Consider the following 21,099-nt stretch of genomic DNA (forward strand, 5'->3'; position numbering starts at 1 on the left):
CAAATCAGGGCCACTGGTGGCTGCTTCTGCTTTTTCTTTTTTTCCTCTTCATCCCCTTCCTCCTCCTCTTTCTTCTTCTTCAAAGAGCTGGTTGTTAAACGTCTATAACACACCACTGAAAATATGACACAAAATCAAGAGAAAAACGTAGCCTCTAGAAGCAGATCCATAGATGACCTACTTATTGGAATAAGAAGAAAAGAACTTTTAAAAAGCGTTATAAATATTTTGAAGAATATACAAGACAAGATGGGCATAATGGGTGAAGAGATGGAGGATTCAGAAGAGAAACAGTAACTCTAAAATTAATTAAACAGAAATAATAGAAAAGAAAAATCCATGATATGAAATAAAGAATTCACTTATGGACTTAGACACTGAAAAAAAACCACAAACAAAGGATAAGTGAAACTTGAAGCTAGGTAAATACAATTATCTAAACAAAAGCAGAGAAAGAAAATTGCAGAAAAATAGTGACTAGGGCATCAATAAACTGTGGGATGACATTAAGCTGTCTGACACGTATTTGGAATCCTAGAAGGAAAGGCTAGATAATGGGGCAAAATTGTTTTTTGAAGAAATAGTGATTAAATAATGAGAAATATTAACTGACAGATATAAGGTTCTCAATGAACTCTAAGCAAGTTAAGTAAGTCAAAAAACAAAAACAACCTTTACATATCATAGTCAAATTGATTAAAATAAAAAATGAAAAGTATGATTTTTGTCACATATCTACAAATTCTTTGATATCTGTCCCTTTAAGAGGTGCAGCCTAATTTCTCTGTCCTTGAGTGTCGGCTGGACTTAATGACTCCCTTCTAGTAAAGAATATGGCAGAAGGGACAGGGTCTGAGTTAAAACTAGGTCATAAAGAGATGGCTTCCTTTGTGCTCACTCTTAGATCCCACACTCCAGGGGAAGTCAGATGCCATGTCATGAGGACACTCAAGCAGACCCATGGAGAGGTCCACAAGGTGAGAAACAGGGGCCTTCTCTCAACAACCAGCAAGGAATTGATGCCTCCTTCCAGTGGCCATGTGAGTAAACAATCTTTGGAGTATATCGTTCAATCTTAGTCAAACCTTTAGATGATCACCGTCCATGTAAGTAGAAACCAAAAGAGAACAGGAGTAGGTATACTTATATCACACACTTTAAGTCTTTAAAGTCTTTTTTTTTAAAGTCTTTACAAAAAGACTTTAAGCCAAAAATGGTAACAAAAGACAAAGGTCATTATATAATGATAATGGGGTCAATTTATTATCTCCAGAAGATATAGCCATTGTAAATATTTATGCACCCAACATCAAAGCACCTAAACATATTAAGGAAATACTAACAGATCTGAAGGGAGAAATAGACAACTGTACAATAGTAGAAGAGGACTTCATTGCTCCACTTTCAACAATGGCTCAATCACCCCAACAGAAGACCAACAAGGAAATATTGGACTTGAACCGTACTTTAGACAAAATGGACCTAACAGACTTAGAAAGAACATTCCATCCAACAGAATACACTTTCTCCTCTAGTGCATACAGATCATTCTCCAAAATAGATCAAATGATAGGCCACAAACAAGTCTTAGCATATTTAAGAAGATTGAAATCATCCTAAGTATGTTTTCTGACCACAATGATGTGAAACTAAAAGTCAATAACAGAAAGATGGAAAATTCACAAAGATGTGGAAATTAAACAACACACTCCCAAATAACCAATGGACCAAAGAAATTTTTAAAAATCAAAAAGTATGTTGCACAAATGAAAACAGAAATACAACATATCCAAACCCATGAGATGCTGCAGAAGCAGTTCTAAGAGGGAAGTGTATAGCAAGAAACACCTAGGAAACATTAAGAACCTTCCAACAAAAAAACAGTAGCCCCAACTGGCTTCACTGGTGACTTCTATCAAATATGTAAAAAGGAAATAATACCAATCTTACACAAACTCTTTTCAAAACTGGAAAACGGAGGCAACACTTCCCTACTCATTTCATGATATCAGCATAACCCTACACCAAACCTCACAAACACATTACAAAAAATAAAATTATAGACCAACATCAATGCAAATATTTTTAATAAAAGTTTAGCAAATCAAATCCAGAAATATATAAATAGGATAATGTGTCATGACTAAGTATGGGTTATCCCAGAATGTAAGGCTAGTTTCACACCTGAAAATAAATCAACATAACTAACCACATTAACAGAAAAATGAACGAAAAAAACATATGATCACCTCAATAGATACAGAAAACGCATTTAAAAATTCCAACTCATGATATTACAAAAAAATAAAATAAAAAATAAAACAAAACCTCAGCAAAATAGGAACAGAAGAGAAAGGAATTTCCTCAATATGATAGCAAATAGTTATGAAATCCAACAGTTAACATCATACTTAATGGTGAAATATGAATGTTTCCTCCCGAAGAGCCAGAATAAGCGAAGAATCTTCATGTCACCACTTCTGTTCAACACTGTACTGTAGATTTTAGCCAGTACAATAAGGTAAGAGAAACAAATATAATTCATACCAATTAGAAAGGAATGAGTGAAATGTTTTTTATTTACCAACAATATGTTTGTGTGTGTGTGTATATATATATATATATATATATATATATATATATATATAATCCAAAAGAACGGAGAATAAAACAATTAGACTAACAAGTGAATTTATTAAGGTGTAAGATCAATATACAAAATCAACTGTATTTTCATACAAACAATTGGAAAATGACAAACATTTCTATAGCATAAAACCCATGAGATATATACGAATAAATTGAATAAAATGTGCAAAGCCTCTACACTGAACACTATAAAACAATGCTGAAGGAAATGAAGAATATCAAGAGATGCCTGTTAGTGGATAGGAAAACTCAATATTAAGATGTCAATTCTTCCCAAATGGATATATTCAATGCCATCATATCAAAATCCCAAAGGTTTGTTTGTTTGTTTGTTTTGGGGGGAGGTGGAAATTAAGCTGATTCTAAAGGTAATGGAAATGTTAATGATTTAGAAGTGCCAAAATAATATTGTAAAAGATGAACAGAGTTAGAGGACTTAAAGACTAACTATAAACCTATAATAATAAAGATGGTACATTGGGATAAGAATAGTCTTTTCAAAGAGATGATGCTGGAATAACTGGGTAATCATGTGGGAAAAAATGAACTTCAACCTCTACCTCACACTATACTCAGACATTAAAAGATAATTAGAAATGGATTGTGTTTATAATTGTCAAATGTAAATGTTTGTGGAGAGATCCAAGATGGCAAAACAGATAAACACTGAGCCCGTGTCCTTCCACGAACACATTAAAATCACAACTAAATTATACAATATAATTTATATCTGGGAAGATAAAGAGCTTCCCAGACAAGAAAAAGCTAATGGAGTTCATCATCACCAAACCAGTATTACAAGGAATGTTAGAGGGACTTCTTTAAGATAGGAAAAAAAAAAGGACAAAATTATAAATAATAAAATGGCAAAATAGTTACATATCCATCAACAATTACTTTAAATGTAAATGGATTAAATTCTTCAATCAAAAGACATAGGAGGGCCTTATAAAACAAGAGCCTTATATATGCTGCCTACAAGAGACTCACTTCATATTGAAACACATCACAGACAAAAAGTAAAAAGATGGAGAAAGATATTTCATGAAAATGGAAACAAAAAAAAAAACAAAAAGTCTGGAGTAGCAATATTTATACTAGATAAAATAGACTTTAAGACAAAGGTTATAAGAGACAATGAAGGACCCAGTAATCCCACTTGAGGGTATTTATCTGAAGAAACTCAAAACACTACTTCAAGGGGATGTGTGCATCCATATGTTCATTGCAGCATTGTTTACAGTGGCCAAGATGTGGAGGCAGCCTGGGCATCTGTCCATGGATGAACGGATAAAGAGGAGGTGGTACATATATACAATGGAATATTGCTTGGCCGTGGAAGGGAATGGATTCTTGCCATCTGCAGTGGTATGGATGGACCTGGAGGGTACTGTGCTGAGTGGAGAATGTCAGACAGAGAAAGACAGATGCGGTGTGATTTCACTTATATGTGGAATCTAAGAACAAAATTAACAAACAAAACAGAAACAAACTCATAGATACAGAAAACATTTTGATGGTTGCCAGATAGGAGGAGGGTTGGGGGTGTGGGTGAAAGAAGAGGAAGGGATTAAGAAGTACAAATTGGTTGTTAGAAAGTAGTTATGTGGATGTAGGGTATAGCATAAGGGATATAGTCAATAATATTGTAATAACTATGAAGGGTTTCAGATGAATACTAGATTTTTGGGGGTGATAGATGGGAGGGGGTTGGTGGACAGGTGAAAAATGTGAAGGGATTAAAAAGTACAAATTGGAAGTTACAAAATAGTCGTGGGGATGTAAAGTAAAGCGAAGGGAATATAGTCAAAAATATGGAAATAACTATGTATAGTGCCAGGTGGGTACTAGACTAGTCAGGGGGATCACTTCTTAAATTACTGTGTTCCCCGAAAATAAGACCTAGCCAGACCATCAGCTCTAATGCATCTTTTGGAGCAAAAAAATATAAGTCCCAGTCTTATGTAAGACCCAGTATTGTATTATATTATATTATATTATATTATATTATATTATATTATATTATATTATATTATATATTATACCTGGTCTTATATTACATTAAAATAAGACTGGGTCTTATATTAATTTTTGCTCCAAAAGATGCATTAGAGCTGGTGGTCCAGCTAGGTCTTATGTTCGGGGAAACACGGTATATAAATGTCTAACCACTATGCTGTACACCTGAAATTAACATAAGAAAATATTGAATGTCAACTGTAATTGATGAATTTAAAAAGGGCGTGAGGGAAGAGGAATAAAAGATTCAAATTTCCAGGTATAAAACAAATAAGTCATGGGGATGTAATTGTAATGTACAGCATGGGGAATACAGTCACTAATATTCTGATAGTGTGGTACGGTATCAGATGGCTGCTGGATTTATGGCAATCACTTCTTTAGGTCTATAAATGTTGAATAACTATAGTGTATCCCTGAAACTAATATAATATTGTGTGTTAGCTATTTTTTTAAATAAAAATATTTTTTAAAAATGAGAAATGGGTAGACTTAAGGAGGTCAAGAGGTACAAACTTCCAGCCACAAAATAAATCAGTCATAGCGACATAATGTACAACATGGTAACTATAGTCAATAAAATTGTATATTTGAAAATTGCTAAGAGAGTAGATCTTAAAAGTTCTCATCACAAAGAAAAACTTGTAACTTTGTGTGGGGATGGATGGTAACTAGATTTATAGCGGTGATCATTTTGCAACATATACAAATATATAATCATTATGTTGAACACCTGAAACTAATATAATGTTAAATGACACTTACACCTCAATAAAAATAAAGATGGATAGACTTAAACATAAAGCCTAATTACTATAAAACTTGTGGAAGGAAACATAGGAAATATCTTTATGGCACAAAATGCAGTAACCATAAAAGAAAACAAATGTAGAATCGATCTTTATCAATTTAAATTTTTAAAACACTAGCTCTTTGAAATACTGTTAACAAAACGAAAAAGCCAACTATATGAGTAGACTGGGAGAAAATATTTGCAACGCATGCCTGACAAAGGATGTGCATGTCAGGTGTGAGTGAGGATGTGGAACAACTGTAACTCTTATACATTGATGGTGGGAGTATAACATGTTACAATAACTTTGGAAAACAGTTTTGGCAGTTTTCTATAAAATTAAGCATATACTCACCTGATGACCCAACAATTTCACTCCTAAGTATTTACTACCAAGAAATAAAAACATATGTACACATACACACACACACATACACACACACAGATTTGTTTAAGAATATTCCTGGCAGCTTTGTTCACACTGGACTAAAATGGGAAAGAATCCATGTGTCCATTATAAGAGAATGAAAAAACAAATTATAGTGTGTTCAAATAATTAACACTATTTGGTAATAACAATGGATGAACTTCTATTCTCACAACAACACAACAACCTGGAATGAATCTCAGTCATTATGCTGAGCAAAGGAATCCAGTCAGGGAAGATGACATATTATCTCATTCCTTGTATGTGGCATTTAGGAATAAGCAAAACTAATACATGGTGTTAGAAATCAGAACAGTAGTTGCCTCTGCAAGATGAGAACTGACTGGAAAAAAGCAGAAGGGAAGGTTTTGAGATGATGGAAATGTTCATATCTTGATTGAGATCATGGTTACTACGTATGTTTACTTCTCAAACGTCATAGAACTTAAGATCTGTACATTTACCATATGCAAATTACACCTCAATCACATTTTTAAAAAGAGCAGAGAAGAGGAAGCGAGAATATGGATGTGTTAGTTCTTTACCCTTCCTTTCCCTGACCTTGGCCTTCTCCACCACTGGGCTCTCCTGGTTCCAGGGGCGACATCAACCAGGCGACATCAGTCTAAGTCCTGATTTCTGCACATGTCCTTAGGTAATGATGTTCTGAGCAGCCGTCATTGGAATTTTGTAGAGCTTGATTTGGAGCAGAAGTTTTCACTTGTTTAAAAATTCCTCACCAGCTGGCCGGATGGCTCAGTTGGTTAGACCACGAGCTCTGAACAACAGGGTTGCCGGTTCAATTCCTGTATGGGATGGTGGGCTGCGCCCTTCAACTAAAAATTGAAAAAGGCGACTGGACTTGGAGCTGAGCTGCGCCCTCCATAACCAGATTAAAGGACAACGACTTGGAGCTGATGGGCCCTGGAGAAACACGCTGTTCCCCAATATTCCCCAATTTAAAAATAAAATTGCTCACCATACCACTTACGAAATGACTTGAAAGAATAGGTAAAATTCTCGAAAAGTTTTGCCATGTTAAGAAAAAATACATACCTCTGTATACACATTCATACTGATAGCCTCAGTTCTGCTTAAAAGATGCCAGCAATGAGAGAGTCATCAGGAACAGCAGATCTACAAGCAACCAATGAAAAGCTAAAGGGGTCCAACTTTATAGTTCCGGGTGGTATCGATTTATAACAAAAGAGCTGAACGAAGAGAAATCTAAATATTCAGATGATTTGACTGCTGATGATAGATAGAGCAGAAGATCTGATAAGGAGCACTCCCCATCTGGCCTTTCATCAAAGAGTCAGGATTCAAAAGTTGTTCACTCTCTTCCCTCCACGCATACTCGTACACACAAAAACACACTCTCTGCTTTACTATTGGGTTTCTTTCCTCTGCCTCTTCCTCCAATGAAGATCGTTGTTGCCAAGGCAACCAAAAGAACCTGCTACTGAAAATCCAGAACCACAACAAGAAACATAGGAATTCTCTCTCTCATCCAAATGAATTCTGAATTCTCTCTCATTTTTGGTTTAAGGAACTGCTGTAACTTAAGTGACTATACTTTTGCCCAAATGAAAGCTTTACAGAATTATAATTATCAACTATCTTGATAATTTTTGTAAGTAAAGATGATTCAAATCTGAATCTCATTGAGTGAACTGTTTACATTATCTCCTACTCTTTGGGTAGTATAAATATTGTGTTTAATTTCATTACAGTCCATTGTTATATGACTAGAAGCATAACATGAGCAGTTCTCAAACTGGATATATTTGAAATGGCAGAGGATTTTTTATATGCCACAGGCCATGTTATTATAGCTCAAAGACAAATGTGAAGTGCCTTGATGTTTTTATTAGACAAAGTAACTTGATGTTTACCTGAATGCATTTCAATGGAATGTTTAAAACAATAAAATAGGAGAACGTTTAGACAGTCTATCTTGCTACTTTAAACCCTCTTAGACTGTTCTGTCTCCTCTTCTTCTTACCCCTAACTCCCCACTCATGACTCCAGGCAGGATCTGAAAGGGGCTGGTAGTATGAACTGGGTCAGAAGAACGTGGGTTCAAAGCTCCGAGTCAATACGTACCTGCTGTCCCTATGCCTCTTCGAGCCTCAGTTTCCATTTTAATGGGTCTATGATTAACACCGACCTCCAAGAACAATGGAGATGAACAATGGGTAACTGAGTCAAGATAAAGAAACAAAGCACACCCAGGGGATTTAAAGAGGCAGTCCTAGCATTTGTTAGACATGGAGGCTCTGAAACCAGATGGCCTGAATTTGAACCCTCTACTTAAGGAGGGAAATTGAGGTATTGTTTTCCCATTTTTCAAATGGAGATACGGTGGTCATAGTATTCACCTCATGGGTTATGATGGAGGTTGAGGAGCTAATTCACACAGTCCTTGATACAATGCCTGGCTTTCTGTAATTGCTCAATATCTATTAGCTGGCCTCGTTATTTTTTAAGACAGTGACCACTCCAGTAAGCACTAGTCAGTCCTGCATTCACGGCTGTGTGCTTGCAAGTGAAGTCCACAGGAACTTCTAACTCACAGTGTCCAAACCCGAATCCACCTTCTCCCCAAACCATCCCTCCTCCTCCTCTCACTGTTTCTCCCATTGCAACTCCCATTCCCCGTCTCCCTTCCATCCCCGAAATCACCTCTCTCGATGAGGCTCAAAGTACAGACACTTCTTCCTCCAGAGTCCCCAGGTCCCATCACCTGCAGCCCTGGGCCTGGGTCTCTTTGCCCCAGGATGAAGCCTTCCCGGCTTCCCGGCTCTGCTCTGAACTGCCCCAGCCTGAAATATGCTCCCATAGCACAGCTCCCATGAGGCTTTTCTCCAGCTCAGTCAGCACCCATGACTCCCCATTTCCTATAGAATCGATCTCTAGCACAGCACCCCCGCCCTCATGGAGAGACTTCCCCTCCTGCCTTCTTTGCCATTGTATCCCCTGGTGGGTATGCTGTTTGAGTGGAAGGACCAGGTCCTGGCCACACCACCCACATCCTGACCCTAAGCTTTTCCCACATTGTTCTGTGTGTCTGGAATGCACATTCTCTTCCACGTTTATGGCTTCCTTCCAGCCCCTGGGGCTAGCTCCCAGCTCCGTCGTCAGAGCACAGAAGGCCCTCCCCAGGCAGTACTGAGGCCTGCCAGCCAGCCTGCAGCACGTCCTACAGCTCTGGCTCTGCCTGCCTTTTCTGTGCCCCTCACACCATAAGCAGGACTGGCTACAAAATCTGTGGGACTCAGTGAAATATTATTTTGAACAGGGTACCTTGTCAAAAAATTATTAACAACTTCAAGACTGACACATCTCAATTGAGGGACATTCTACAATACACCTGGCCACTAATACGCAAAACTCTCAAGATCATTAAAAACAAAGAAAGTCTGAGAAACTGTCACAGCCAAAAGAAGGCTTTGGAATCCTGACCACTACGTGTAAGGTGGTGTCCTGGTGGGATCCCGAAACAGAAAAAGCTCATTTGGCTTAAAACTAAACAAACCTAAATGAACTTCAGTTCATAACAATATACCAAGATGGGTTTGGTAATTGTAACAAATGCATCATACTAATGTAAGATATTAATAATAGGGAAAACGGGGTGAGGGGTAAATGGGAACTTTCTGCCCTATATTTGTAATGTATCTGGAAATCTAAAACTGTTCTAAAATAAAATGTTTGTTTAAAGAAATTAACAACAACAACAAATTGTTGAGATGGTGACAACACAGTAAATTGTCCAACACAGAGTCAGGATTTGAACCTGGATCTAGAGCACCCCAAGGCTTTTGTAACTAAATGCTGAGACCTCTTGAACTCTAGAGAGAGGCCCTCCCCTGGGGGAGAAGAGAAAAGATGCGTATGGGGGTGAGGGGAGGGAGGCAGAGGGTTGTCACAGTGTTTAGTAGAGGTTAAGATTCCAAACTTGACGACTCAGGTGACATACTGTATAATTCCATTTAGATGAAATTCCCGGAAGAGTCAAATCCATAGAGACTGAAAGCAGATTCGTGGTTGCCAGGGACTGGGGGAGGGGAGAACGGGGAAATGACTGTTTAAAGTTATGGGGTTTCTTTTTGGGGGTTTCATCAAAGATTGAATTAGATAGTGGTGATGGTTGCTCAACATCATGAATAGACTAAATGACACGGAATTGCACACTTTAAAATAGTTAAAATGGTAACTTTTATGTTATGTGAATGTTGTCTCAAAAATAAGGGTACAAGCTTGAGATTCTGTGTGTCTGGATTTGCCTTTGCACCACTTACTAGCTATTTGTGACCTTGGGCCAGTTATCTCTCTGTGTCTCAATACCCTCACCTGGTAAATGGGGTGAGAACAGTACTTATTAAGTTGTTGTCAGCATATAAAGGATCTGGACAGTACAGGGCACAGAGAAAGCGCTCAACATTAGCTACAAAAACATTATTACAAAGATGGTAGAGCATCAACCTTACGTGCCGCCCTCTCCAGGGTCCAGGCGTTTGCGGTTCCTTCTGCACTGGATAGGTCAGAGGAGGTATTATGAACGTATCCCCAAATCTTCACACCCAAGAGACTGCAAACCCAGTCGCCTGAGAGCCCTCTCACACTGACAGTCCGGGGTGCGCCGAGATCCACTCCTGGGCAGCCGCCGGGTGGAAGCCGTGGGATTCTGGACCCACCACCTCAGATCAGGGTGGATGCTGAAGCCGCCGCGGATGTGGGAGCTGCAGCGCGCCGCCTAGTGGCACCTGTGAGCACATGCATATGGGCCTCCGAGGGAGGCACCACCCAAAGCGGCCGGCCGCGCCTGCAGGGAGCCCTTTAAATCATTACTATAAAATAAGTAGCTTGTAGGCAGCCAGAGTAGGGGATTTCTGTATTTTCTTTTTAATCCAATGAGCTAGTTATTGTCCCCATTTTATGACTGAGGAAACTGGTGCTTGGAAAGGCTCAGCAGCCAGCCCAGGTTCTTCCAGCAAGTAAGAGAAGCTCCAGGTGTGGTCACCTATCAACTCTGGATTCCAGAACTCTGTCTCCGACACACTCTTATGGTTTGGGAGAAATGAGGGAGCTAATGGAAGCATTTGCAGTCCCCACTAGGTGTCCAAACTGGCTCTGGACCTGATTTCAAAGCAGCTGCCTTGCACCACCTCCAGCCTCAGGCCCCATCACCCAGGAAATGGCGGGGAGGTGGGAGGCTCCTTGTAGGGCTGTAGGCCGTTGGCCAGTCACTCCTTTCTCCCCAGCTTCACTGATATATCCATTCAACTAATACTGATGTATGCCTGTTATGTGCAGGACATCGTCCTAGGTGCTGGTTATGTGAATATATATGTGCTTTTTTTGGAGTCCTGTGTTTTAGGTATGTGGTTGTCTCGCAGTTAGGTACCTGTTTGTGCACTGATGTTTCTGGGAGGGTCATTGTGCCTTTATGTCTTTGTTGTATTTACTTGCATGTACCTTTGTAGGTGTGTGTCAGTGAGGTGTGCCCTGTAACTGTCTAAGGGGGTGTATGTGTATGGGTGCTTGTAGCTGTGTGGATGGGTGGAGCTGGCTGGGTATGATGAGCACTGACTCTCTCATCCACTGCCCTTGCCTTGGCTGTCCTGGGTCAGGCTAAAAATAACCCACCCACCTTTGCCCACAAGGACCTTTCTCAGTTGGCCAAAGTTCTTCCCCAGTGAGTCCCACTCCACCCATATCCACCCTCCTGACCCTGGGTGCCCAGCTGGAGAGGGCTGGGAAGTTGGACTGATTACATAACTCCAAATGCTCCAGACCCCAACCCTGTGGGGGAGTGTGGGGGGGAGCAGTGGGGGTACTAGGAAGTCCTGCCTTTATCACTCCTTTGGGGAAACAGCTGGGGCAAACCCTTGTTGCTTCTCTGCCCCCATGAAGTCCCCTTTCGACCTACAGGTCTGGCCCCTAGTCCTTTCTCCTCCAATCTAGGATGAATCCCTGGGAACTCTTGGCCCTATTCCAGCTCACTCCCTACTGGTCCCTGGGCCTGGCTGGACCTCACCCCTTCCTGAAGCAGCCTGCAGTATCTGTATTTAAGGAGCGATTCTAGATCCCAGCTCCAGAAAAAAATCCCAAGTAGTGTACAGATCAGGGGCAGACGGAAGAGGCATTCCTGCCAGCTGCCAGCCCCTTCTCACCGCCCAACCCAGCCCCAGAGGAGGTGTGGGAGTGGAGGCTCCCCTGCTCAGTGGATTTCTTTCCAATCCCCTCTCTCCTGCCCCTTTCACTCACTCACTCAAAGTTGTGTGATCTTGGGCAAATAACCTAACATCTTTGTGCCTCAGTTCCTTCATCTGTACAATAGGGATACAAGTGGTACTTACCTCGGAGAGTCGTGAGGATTCACTGAGGTCATGCACATAAAGTGCTTAACCCTGTGCCGGGTACACAGACGGTCTCTGCCAGTTGATCCACCCTGTCTGACGTCTCTGGGTTTCAATCTCAAGACACCCATCCTCAAACTCCACCTGGCCCCACATGCCCCCCCTTTGGGTGGCCAGGACTCTCCCCCAGGAATCAGACTGGCTGGGAGGGCAGATCTTGGAAAGAGAGATCACTGACATTTGTGCTGCCGTTTCCATATGTTTTTTTCATTCATTTCTACATCTCCTTATGAAACAACTATTATCATTAGTCTTCATTTTACAGACAATAACCAAAGGGAACATCAAAACGATGAATTTGTTCACGGTCACACAGTAGGTAAGGGGTAGAGCCCAAATTCACACTGAGCCAAAGAGGCTGCCCCACTGTCACTGGGGTCTGGGTTGTTAACCTTCTAGGACCTGAATGCTGCTGGAGAAACAGTTCTGCCCAAGGTCATACAGACAAGTAGGGCCAACTAGGAGAATCCAAAGCTGCGCTCAGGTTCACACAGCTGCAAGCCCCAGTTTAACCAGGACTTGAATGGTAGAGATTTTCTCATTTAGGGAGCCTTTTTGCCACTTGTGGAAGTCATAGAGCTTAATACACGCCACGGAACTAAAAGGGCGAGTCCCGAGTTCAATCACAAAAGAAAGCTGTAATAGCAGAGCCCGAGGAAAGCGCAAAGATACATTTCCTTAGTTTGGGGAAGAGAAAATTGAGCAGGCTCCTCTTCCAGCTACAATCCAGCGGCCGGGTTTTCCGACACGCCGGGCCCAGCGTCTCGCGAGGTCCCCTCCGAGGGCCCCAGTACCGCCGAGGCCGCGCCCAGGCGGCCGTCGGTGCCCCACCGCGAATGCCCCCGCAGGCCCCGCCCCCGCCTGCCCAGGCCCCGCCCCGAAGCGCGCGGGGCCGCTCAGCTCCCGGACTCGCTAGGGCGAGCCAGGCGCAGTGCTCGGCATTGTGGAAGGCGGCGGGGACCCGCGAGGGCGCGGGAGCCGCGGGCAGCGGCGCAGCGCGGAGAGGAGCGCACGGGGCTCGGACAGCGCGGCGCGAGCCGCTGCGAGCAGCGCTGAGCCCTCTCCCCCTCTGTCCCTAACTTCGGAGCCAGGGCGCGGGAGCCCGGAGAGCGCCCGGAGCCCGGGAGCCTGGGCAGCGCACAGAGGGGCGCGCCGGAGCCTGGCTCGAGAGCGGGCGCCCGGCACCCATCGCGCTCCGAGCGCCCGGCGGCCCGCTGTGCAGTGTGGCTGCCGCTGCCCCCACGGAGGGCACGGGCTGGCGCGGCCGGGCGCCGGGAAGGACGGCGTGGAGGCGGCGGCGGCGGCGGAGACGGCGGCGGCGAGGCTGGGGCCAGGGAGAGAGCCGCGGGGGAGAGGCGCCCGAGCCGGGCCACGCGAGCATGTGGGCCCGGGGCGGAGCGCGGGCTGCGCTGCTGCTGGCGCTGCTGCTCTGCTGGGAGCCGAGGCCGAGCCTGGCAGGTAAGACGCGATTGTGCGGGGGCGAAGGGGCAGAGCCTGGCTTCCAACTCTGGTTCCAAGTGGAGATGGTCGCTGGCCGCGTCGCTGCGCGCAGGGGAAGCGGCACGGGCGCCCAAGTTAGAAGCTAGATTGCCCTGCCCCACCGAAGTGGCGATGGCCCGGCCACCGCGCGGACGGCGCGGGCCAGAGAGTTCAGAGGCAGCCGAAGCCTCCGGGGTGCCCTTGGAAGGAAGGGATCGCTCCTTTTCCTTGCAACGGGCGTGGAAGTCGGGGTCTGCGCCTCCCGGAGGACACGCTTCCAGGGTCCCCGGGCTCTCCGCGCGCCCGGCGGCTGCGCCTCAGAGAATCGATCACTGCGCCGGCCAGGAGTGCGCTCCTTGCGCTTCGTGGGCAACTTCGTGGTCCGGTCCCGGCGAGAGAGGGAGAGCGCCGCGGAGCACGGAAGCACGGGTGGGCTCCGCCAGCCGAGGAGGCCGGCTGAAGGGCTTTGGCCATGCGGAGGGGTAGGGCTGAAGCCTGCACGTACGGCTTCTCCTGCGATCATGGGACCCACAGGTCTGCAAGGATATTTTTTTCTGGGTGTTGGTGTTGTGTGTGGGGATGGGGGGGGGGACGTAATAATCCTGCTGAGTTTCCTTTTAAACGGGCCACTGACATTCTCCCTGTCCCGGGAGCAGACAAGGGGCGTCCTTCCCGGGACAGCGTCTCTGCCTTAAAATACAGCCCCATGTCCCCTCCTCTCCCGCCTTGGATTTGTACGCGTCTCGCTCGCCTGGAGCTGGGCCCGGCGACGCTGACTGGGCTGCGTCTTCAGCTGGCGGAAGCCGGGAACCAACCTCTCTCTGGTTCCTGAACCCCAGGAGGTGGGCTGGCCGCGGGGCGCCTGGGCTCCCAGGGAGGGGTGGGGATGGGGGGGCATCCTGCCCGGAGTCCTGAGCTGAGGCTGAGAATGGGGCAGGAAAACTGGTGCAGAAAGTGGACGAGATGACGCAGCCCTCCCCGCGCCACCTTCCGCTGCGATGTTGAGGTCTAGCAGACAAAGATTCCTCACTCTGGAATTAAGGATTCCCACGGCCCAGGAGTGAGTTTTAGCACATCCTTCCACTTTTTTTTTCCAGCCTGTGTTGTAAAGTTACCACACAATCATTTGATCCAAGTTAATTATGATTTGGGCAGACTCTGGTATTTAAAGCAGTGTTTTGAAGTTGGAAGGTAATGATGGGGGTTGGGGGACAGGCTGCTGAATGACCAGCCTTGTTATAAAGAGTGCAGTTGGATGTGGGAGGTGCAGGGCTGGGGTGTTGGTTTCTGGTTTGAGGGTGTTTGAGGGGAGGTGATTGAAGGGTAGGGTGAAGTCTCTGTAAATGGCACATGGGCAGGGTTGGGTGTTGGGAAGCTGTTTTTGTAGCAGCAGGACAATGGGGAAAAGGAATAAATACTGAGGTTACTGGGGGTGGGGGACTCAGGGAAGCAAGAGAAAGACAAGACTGGTTGCCCTCGAGTTCTCTGAAGCTCAGCTGGGGAGACTGGGGGTGGCCTGCCTTTCCTGCTTAACAAAGCATCCAGCCCCCATCTTCCCCAGAAGAAACCCCAGGCTCAGGGCTTTGATGGATTTGGGCACGAACAGTGCCCAGCCAGAAATGGCTTCTAATACTGGGCTTTGATTTCTCACTAGTGAGCAGAACTGGTGTTGGAATTGTGCTCATTACTTAGCCCAGCAGGGGCTGCCTGCCCACCAGCCTGGAGAGGGGCCAACTGGTGGGCTTGGCCGGCAGCTTTCCCTTTGCCCAGAATGTGTGGCCCTTAGAAACCTGCCTTCAGGAGGGAAAACGCACCCCTTCCTCCTCTGCAACCCTAATGCCATAGGCACAGAGCATCTTTCAAAATGTCCCTTGGGTCTTCCCAGTGGATCCCTCATGAGTCCCATTTCCCTGATGTGGAAAACCAAGTCCAGAGTGTTGGCTTTCCTCCAATCTTGCTTGCCTTCATTTGCCAACAGGTCAACAGACGTGTATACAGGCCTCCTATCCAATAGCCAGGTTGATTCAGGTTATATTGGACTCCTCCTGGTTGCACCATCGACCTCTCACCATAAGTCTAAGATCAAGCTGAGGCAGATAAGGCTGTCCCCACAGAGGGGGGCTCTTTCTTGGTGGTGTCCAACCTCCTCTCCGGGGGCAGGCACCTCTCTCCTTGACCCCACCCCCATCCCCAGTGAATATGAGAATGTTTTTTAAGGCATGAAGTTTGATGGTGGAGAAAGCAAACCTGGAACCGTAAAACCCCAGACCCTTAGAAGGAGATATCAGCAAGTGACTGACAGAAGAGGCCACTTCAAAAGCCACGTTGGCCCTGGGAATCTCCTCCCACCCCACCCCTCAGCCTTTCCTGGAGCTTTTAATGAGCTTTTCCTTAGCCTCTGACTGGGATTGTAGAGAAGGAACTGAGGTGTCATGATAACACCTCTTTTTAAAGTGCAATTAAAATCGGAGTTTTCCTAGTGTCTCTGCTGTGTGTGTGTGTGTGTGTGTGTGTGTGTGTGTGTTGGTCTTTGGCTCCGTTTACACCATAGCAAACACCCATCTCACTTAAACAAATGGAAAATCATGAGTGTGTTAATGGGTTTCTCATTAAAGTGAAAGTAGCACTGCAGGGAGGGAGGAATTTCGGATATAATCTCCACCCTCCTCTCCCCACCCCCAAACTGGGAATTCTGTAGGATAAAACAATTCCCCTTTTTCCAACCCACTTATTTAACTACTGAAGCTTTGGGACAGGTCCTGACTTGCCCAGAGTTACACTGGGGCTCAGAGATAGAACTCAGGCCTCACAAACCTCAGTCTAGTTCTTCTGGCTCCTTCATTCCACCTGGGCTGCAGACCGGCCTTCAGGGGCCTGGGCTCGAGATTCTGAAATCCAGGCACCAGCTAAGGCAAGCAGCTAAAGAGAAGGTTGTTTTGGTAGCTGTGTTAGACGGACTTGTAGCAGGATGGGGGGAAGAGGGGAGTTGGGAGCATGGACCCAGAAGTGGAACAGGGCAAGGACAAAGGTCACAGGTGAAGCCCTAAATCCAGCCAAGTGCCCAATAGTAGCTCCACCCCTGGTCCCCCAAACCTAATTTCTCAGCAACTGCCCCAACCTGCCCCAGGTGAGATAAATCACAAGCCCTTGGGCCCATCTACCTCCCCACCCCCCTAGGTTGTTATGAGTTTCTCCTGGACTGATGGCACTGTGACCTTCTTCCCAGCTGTCAGGCATTAAAATGAGGTCTGCCACCACCACCTCCATCCTCTACCCCCCACTGACCCCTTCCATTCCAAGTGCTTAAAGAGCAAGTTTGGTGATTCTGAGTGGCCTGTCCTGGAACCTCCTCCAGGACCCGCTGGCTAAATATATGGTCTTGAACCTCAGCGCTGGGGTCAGGGTGGCAAGGAGACACCTGGGAGCCCACTATGGCCTGGGGGAAAGGGAAGAGAGGCAGAGGCATAGGTTGGGACTTGGAACTTGCCTGTTGGGGCTGAGGCTGGGGAGTGAAGAGAAACCGCTGGCTGCCTAGACAGGACGGCCCCGGGGTGTGTGTATGTAGGGGGGGGGGAGCCAGCAGTGGAAAGCTGGTGCTGGCCCTTCTCCTGGCCTCCACCTCCCCTCACCAGTTTCCTAAACAGCTTCTACAAAGGGAGTCATTAAAGCTGTGAAGGCAAAATGAAACCAAACTAGAGCACTCTGTGCTTTTCTGTTTGGGGTTTTTGTTTTGTTTTGTTTTTAAGGAAAATTTCAACTACCATAATTATAATAATACAAGAAAAGGCAGTTTCTGTAGGCTGGAGGGAATCCGTGCACTGCACCCTTTTGATTTGCTTGTGAAGTTGGGGCTGGGACACTACCTCCTGCCCCTTTGGGACCTGCACTCAGCCAGGTGCCCCTGGGAGCCTCCGGAATTTCTCCTTGACTGGCACATTTTGGGGACCCTGAACCCTGATCATGTGAGCCCATCTGGGCTTTTTGGGAGAAGGCTGGTATCCCAGAGCTGGTCTGGCTGGCTCCTTGCTGGCGGTTGGGCTGTGCACTGGATTTGAATTCCGGCCCAGCAATGCCCCAGTCACTGAGCCCCAGCAGGGCAGGCAAGCTCCAGCGAAGTCAACCCCAGGACCCTGCGGCGCCCCTTTCTCTCAGAACCTCTGCTTCAGGGAGGCTAATGGCAGGGCAAACATTTGCTGAAGTGCAGGCATAAATAAATCAGCAGCCTTCCCACTCTCTCCACCCCTCTACCCCTTTTGTTTTCTCTTCCTTCTCGCCAAAAGCACTGAGTTGCTGGCAACTCCCAAATTTACCCTTGCCCATCACCTGGCCTGATTAGCATCTCTATGGCTCATGGGGTTCATTCACTGCCGCTACCCTGCCGGCTCCTCCTTCCCTTCCTCCTGTGTACCCCTCATCCTTTTCCCCCTTCCCTGGCCCTGCTAACTCTGTCTGCTGGAGCCCTGGGAACTCTTATGCCACCAAAGGAGTGCTCACAGTGAGCCCCCCTTCTCACCTCCCAGAACAGGGTGCCCCAGCAGCTCACAACTTCTCCGTTGCTGCGCAGCTCATTTCTCCAGGAAGGTGGGCTGTGGGTGTGAGAGTGTGTATTAAGGAGTGTGTGTGTGGAAGGTGCGAATGTGTATTAAGGAGGTGGGAGTGTGCAGTTGGAGGTGAGGGTAGGTGTGATGTGTTGGGGTGTTCGGGTGTGCAGAGGTGATGTGTGCGGGAGGAACGGATGTGTGTGTTGAAAAGGTTGTGCCTTTTGTATTCAGGTGTGTGGGGAGGTGCAGTGTGTACATGGGCATGGCTGTGGTGTGTTTGTATAAATAGAAATAGGTATGTGTAGTGGGGAGACGGTGAGTCACGGGGAGCTCCACCCATTGTTTCCTGTGATTGGGACTACCTCTTTCAGGCCATTCGCCCTCTGGCACTAAGGAGACCTCATTTTGCCCTGTGCTGCGGGCTGTGAAAAGGATTTGGGCCCCATGTCAGGTTCTAGCGTTGGAAGGGCAGAGGCCAGCTTTCCCTGCTGGGGGCAGATAGCACAGGCCTGCCTGAGGATGTGTTGGCCATAGATAGGCCCTGAAGCCAGCCCAGGAACTTGGTGACAGGCCCCCTGGGGACGGGGGTCTGAGTCGGGGAGTCTGCTGCAGTGGACTTCCAGCTCACCCAGAGCAGTGGCAGGGCCTCGTGCCTTAGCCCTTCAGAGAGGAGGGAGATCTCTAGAATTTGCTGGAGAAGAGGCAGGCAGAGGTTGAGTGATTGGCATCCTTAATGGAGACCAACCGAGGCAGGCACGGCTGGGCTGGGACTCCCGGTGGAAGCTATGAAAGGGGACACAGACATGCACACAGGCCCAGGACTCCACTGTCCTTCCCACCTCCTTGGTCACAAAGGGCTCCCCTGTTCTCCCACTTCTGCCTATACGAAGGGCTGCCCTCCGGAACTAGGGTAAGAGGTGCCATTGTGGAGCCGAGAGACCTCCAGGAAACCACAGCTCCCCCATTGTGCAGATTGTGTTACAGTTTGTAAACCCCTCTTATAAGTGGTACCACTTGGTCCTTGTTAGAACCCCACCAGGAAGGTAGGTGCTGCGTCACGTAGGACTGGGGGCCTGGGTCAGAGCACCCCCGCCCCAGCCCTCGAGGAGGTCACTGTCCGTGCAGGATGCTGATGTCCACTCCAAACATGGCGCCACCCAGAGCGTCTTGGGTGCCCAGTGAGAGCCGTGCAGGGAAGGACACAGGAGAGAGTGACAGTCTAAGCCTCGGGGCTTCTTGGAGGGGGTGATGTGAGCGAGACCTTGCCTTTCTCCTTTTCAAGCCTTCCTAAGAGCATGTCCTGAAGAAAAAAGATGGGATGGGGACTAGCTCTCTGGGGCCCCTGGGCACCCCAGAACTTGCCCGTTCTCAGGTAACTGGCACTGTCAGCATCTGCTCGGCCACAACCCATGGTGAGCCAACCCCTGGCCCTGTTTCCACTCTGGGCCTCATGGGCTCAACTGAAGGGGTACACCTTGGGAATCTGCCCCTCTCAGCTACCTCTGACTACGGCTGGGACCCGAGGCACAGGCTGGAACGGGAAAGAGTTCTTATTCTTTGATTCTTTCTCTCTGGCTCTTGAAGATGGAGTGAACCCCGAAAATGCGTTTTAAGCAGTGGTGGGGATTATGCTGAGGGTGAGGGTTGGGGAGGTATACTTGTGTGCCTTCTGCCATGGCCCAGCAGAGAAGGCAGAGCGGGTAAGAAGGGAAGGATGGAATCCGCGGCCTAGCAGCTCCCTCGAACCAGTCAGAGACGGAAGGCATCTGTTATCACTCACCTCTAGGACCCCCAACCCCTGTATACACCCCTCTTCACAGAAGGCCCTCCCGGGGCCTCAACTGCAGGTCAGGAGGGTGTAGGGCATGGCCAACTGGTTAACCTAGCCTCCCAGCATTGCCACTTACTAACTCCGTAGCCTTGGGCAGCTCACCTAACTGTGCTGTGCCTCAGTTTCCTCGTCTGTGAAGGACGATGATCATCTTGTCCTCACCGGGTTGTTTCAGGATCACATGACCTAATGTACCATCAAGCACTTAGCGCGGTGTCTGCGCACAGTGAGCGCTCAGGGAGCCCTGGGACACAGCCTCCTCCAGGGACAGCCCTGCAACGCCTGAGACACGTTCCTCCAGGGGAGCGGGCTGGGGGAGAAAGCGGGAGGCTCAGAGCCTGGAGGCCCCGAAGCTCCTAACCTGGGGCTTTGGAGACTCTGGTTCTTGTCTTTCTCCTGCCGTGTGGCTTTCGGCAAGTGCCTTTCTCTTTGTGGGTCCTGGTTGGCCTCCCCGTCTGTGAATTTGGGGTGGGGGAAAGACAAAAGGGTGATCCTCAAGGGCTGTGGGGTGTTCTGTCTGATTCCATCTGAAGAGGCCCCAGCAGCCAACAAGAGACAGAGGTAGCCAAGCCCAGACCGCTTGTGTTTACAGAGCCCCCTCCAGAAAGTCAATATATTGAGTGGAATGCCCTTGTGAGCATTATGCGGCCCTGGGTGTCTCTCTCTTTCTAAAGCCATAAATCACACTCGGGGACCTCGGTCCCTTTTTCCTGCTCCCTTTTTCCTGCTCCGTAAGCATCTCTTGCGTTGGAGGCCAAGAGCCCCAGGCACCAAATAGGGCCCAGGAGGCAGAGAAGGACTCCACTGACAGAGGCAGCCTAGCCATGTGACAGAAGAGGCCCTGGCTCCCCATCCCCACGCCAGCCTCACCAAGGCTTAAGGGGCAGACTGCCCAAACCTGGCCTCACCATTCAGGATGGCTGATCTTCGGGGTG

At 47.1% G+C, this 21,099-nt stretch overlaps 1 protein-coding gene across 1 annotated transcript in view; it reads left to right on the plus strand.

Annotated features, from left to right (window-relative positions):
- The first annotated feature begins 13,412 nt into the window (after nucleotides 1-13,412).
- Nucleotides 13,413-21,099, plus strand: part of UNC5B (unc-5 netrin receptor B) — an 80,404-nt gene continuing 72,717 nt past the window's right edge. Inside the window, exon 1 of the mRNA XM_081074088.1 lies at nucleotides 13,413-13,771. Within this exon, the coding sequence (XP_080930214.1) occupies nucleotides 13,693-13,771 (79 nt within the window). The 5' untranslated portion in view covers nucleotides 13,413-13,692. The remainder of the gene's footprint in view (nucleotides 13,772-21,099) is intronic.

Source organism: Rhinolophus hipposideros (assembly GCF_964194185.1).
Source record: "Rhinolophus hipposideros genome assembly, chromosome: 15".
NCBI classification, from domain to species: domain Eukaryota; kingdom Metazoa; phylum Chordata; class Mammalia; order Chiroptera; family Rhinolophidae; genus Rhinolophus; species Rhinolophus hipposideros.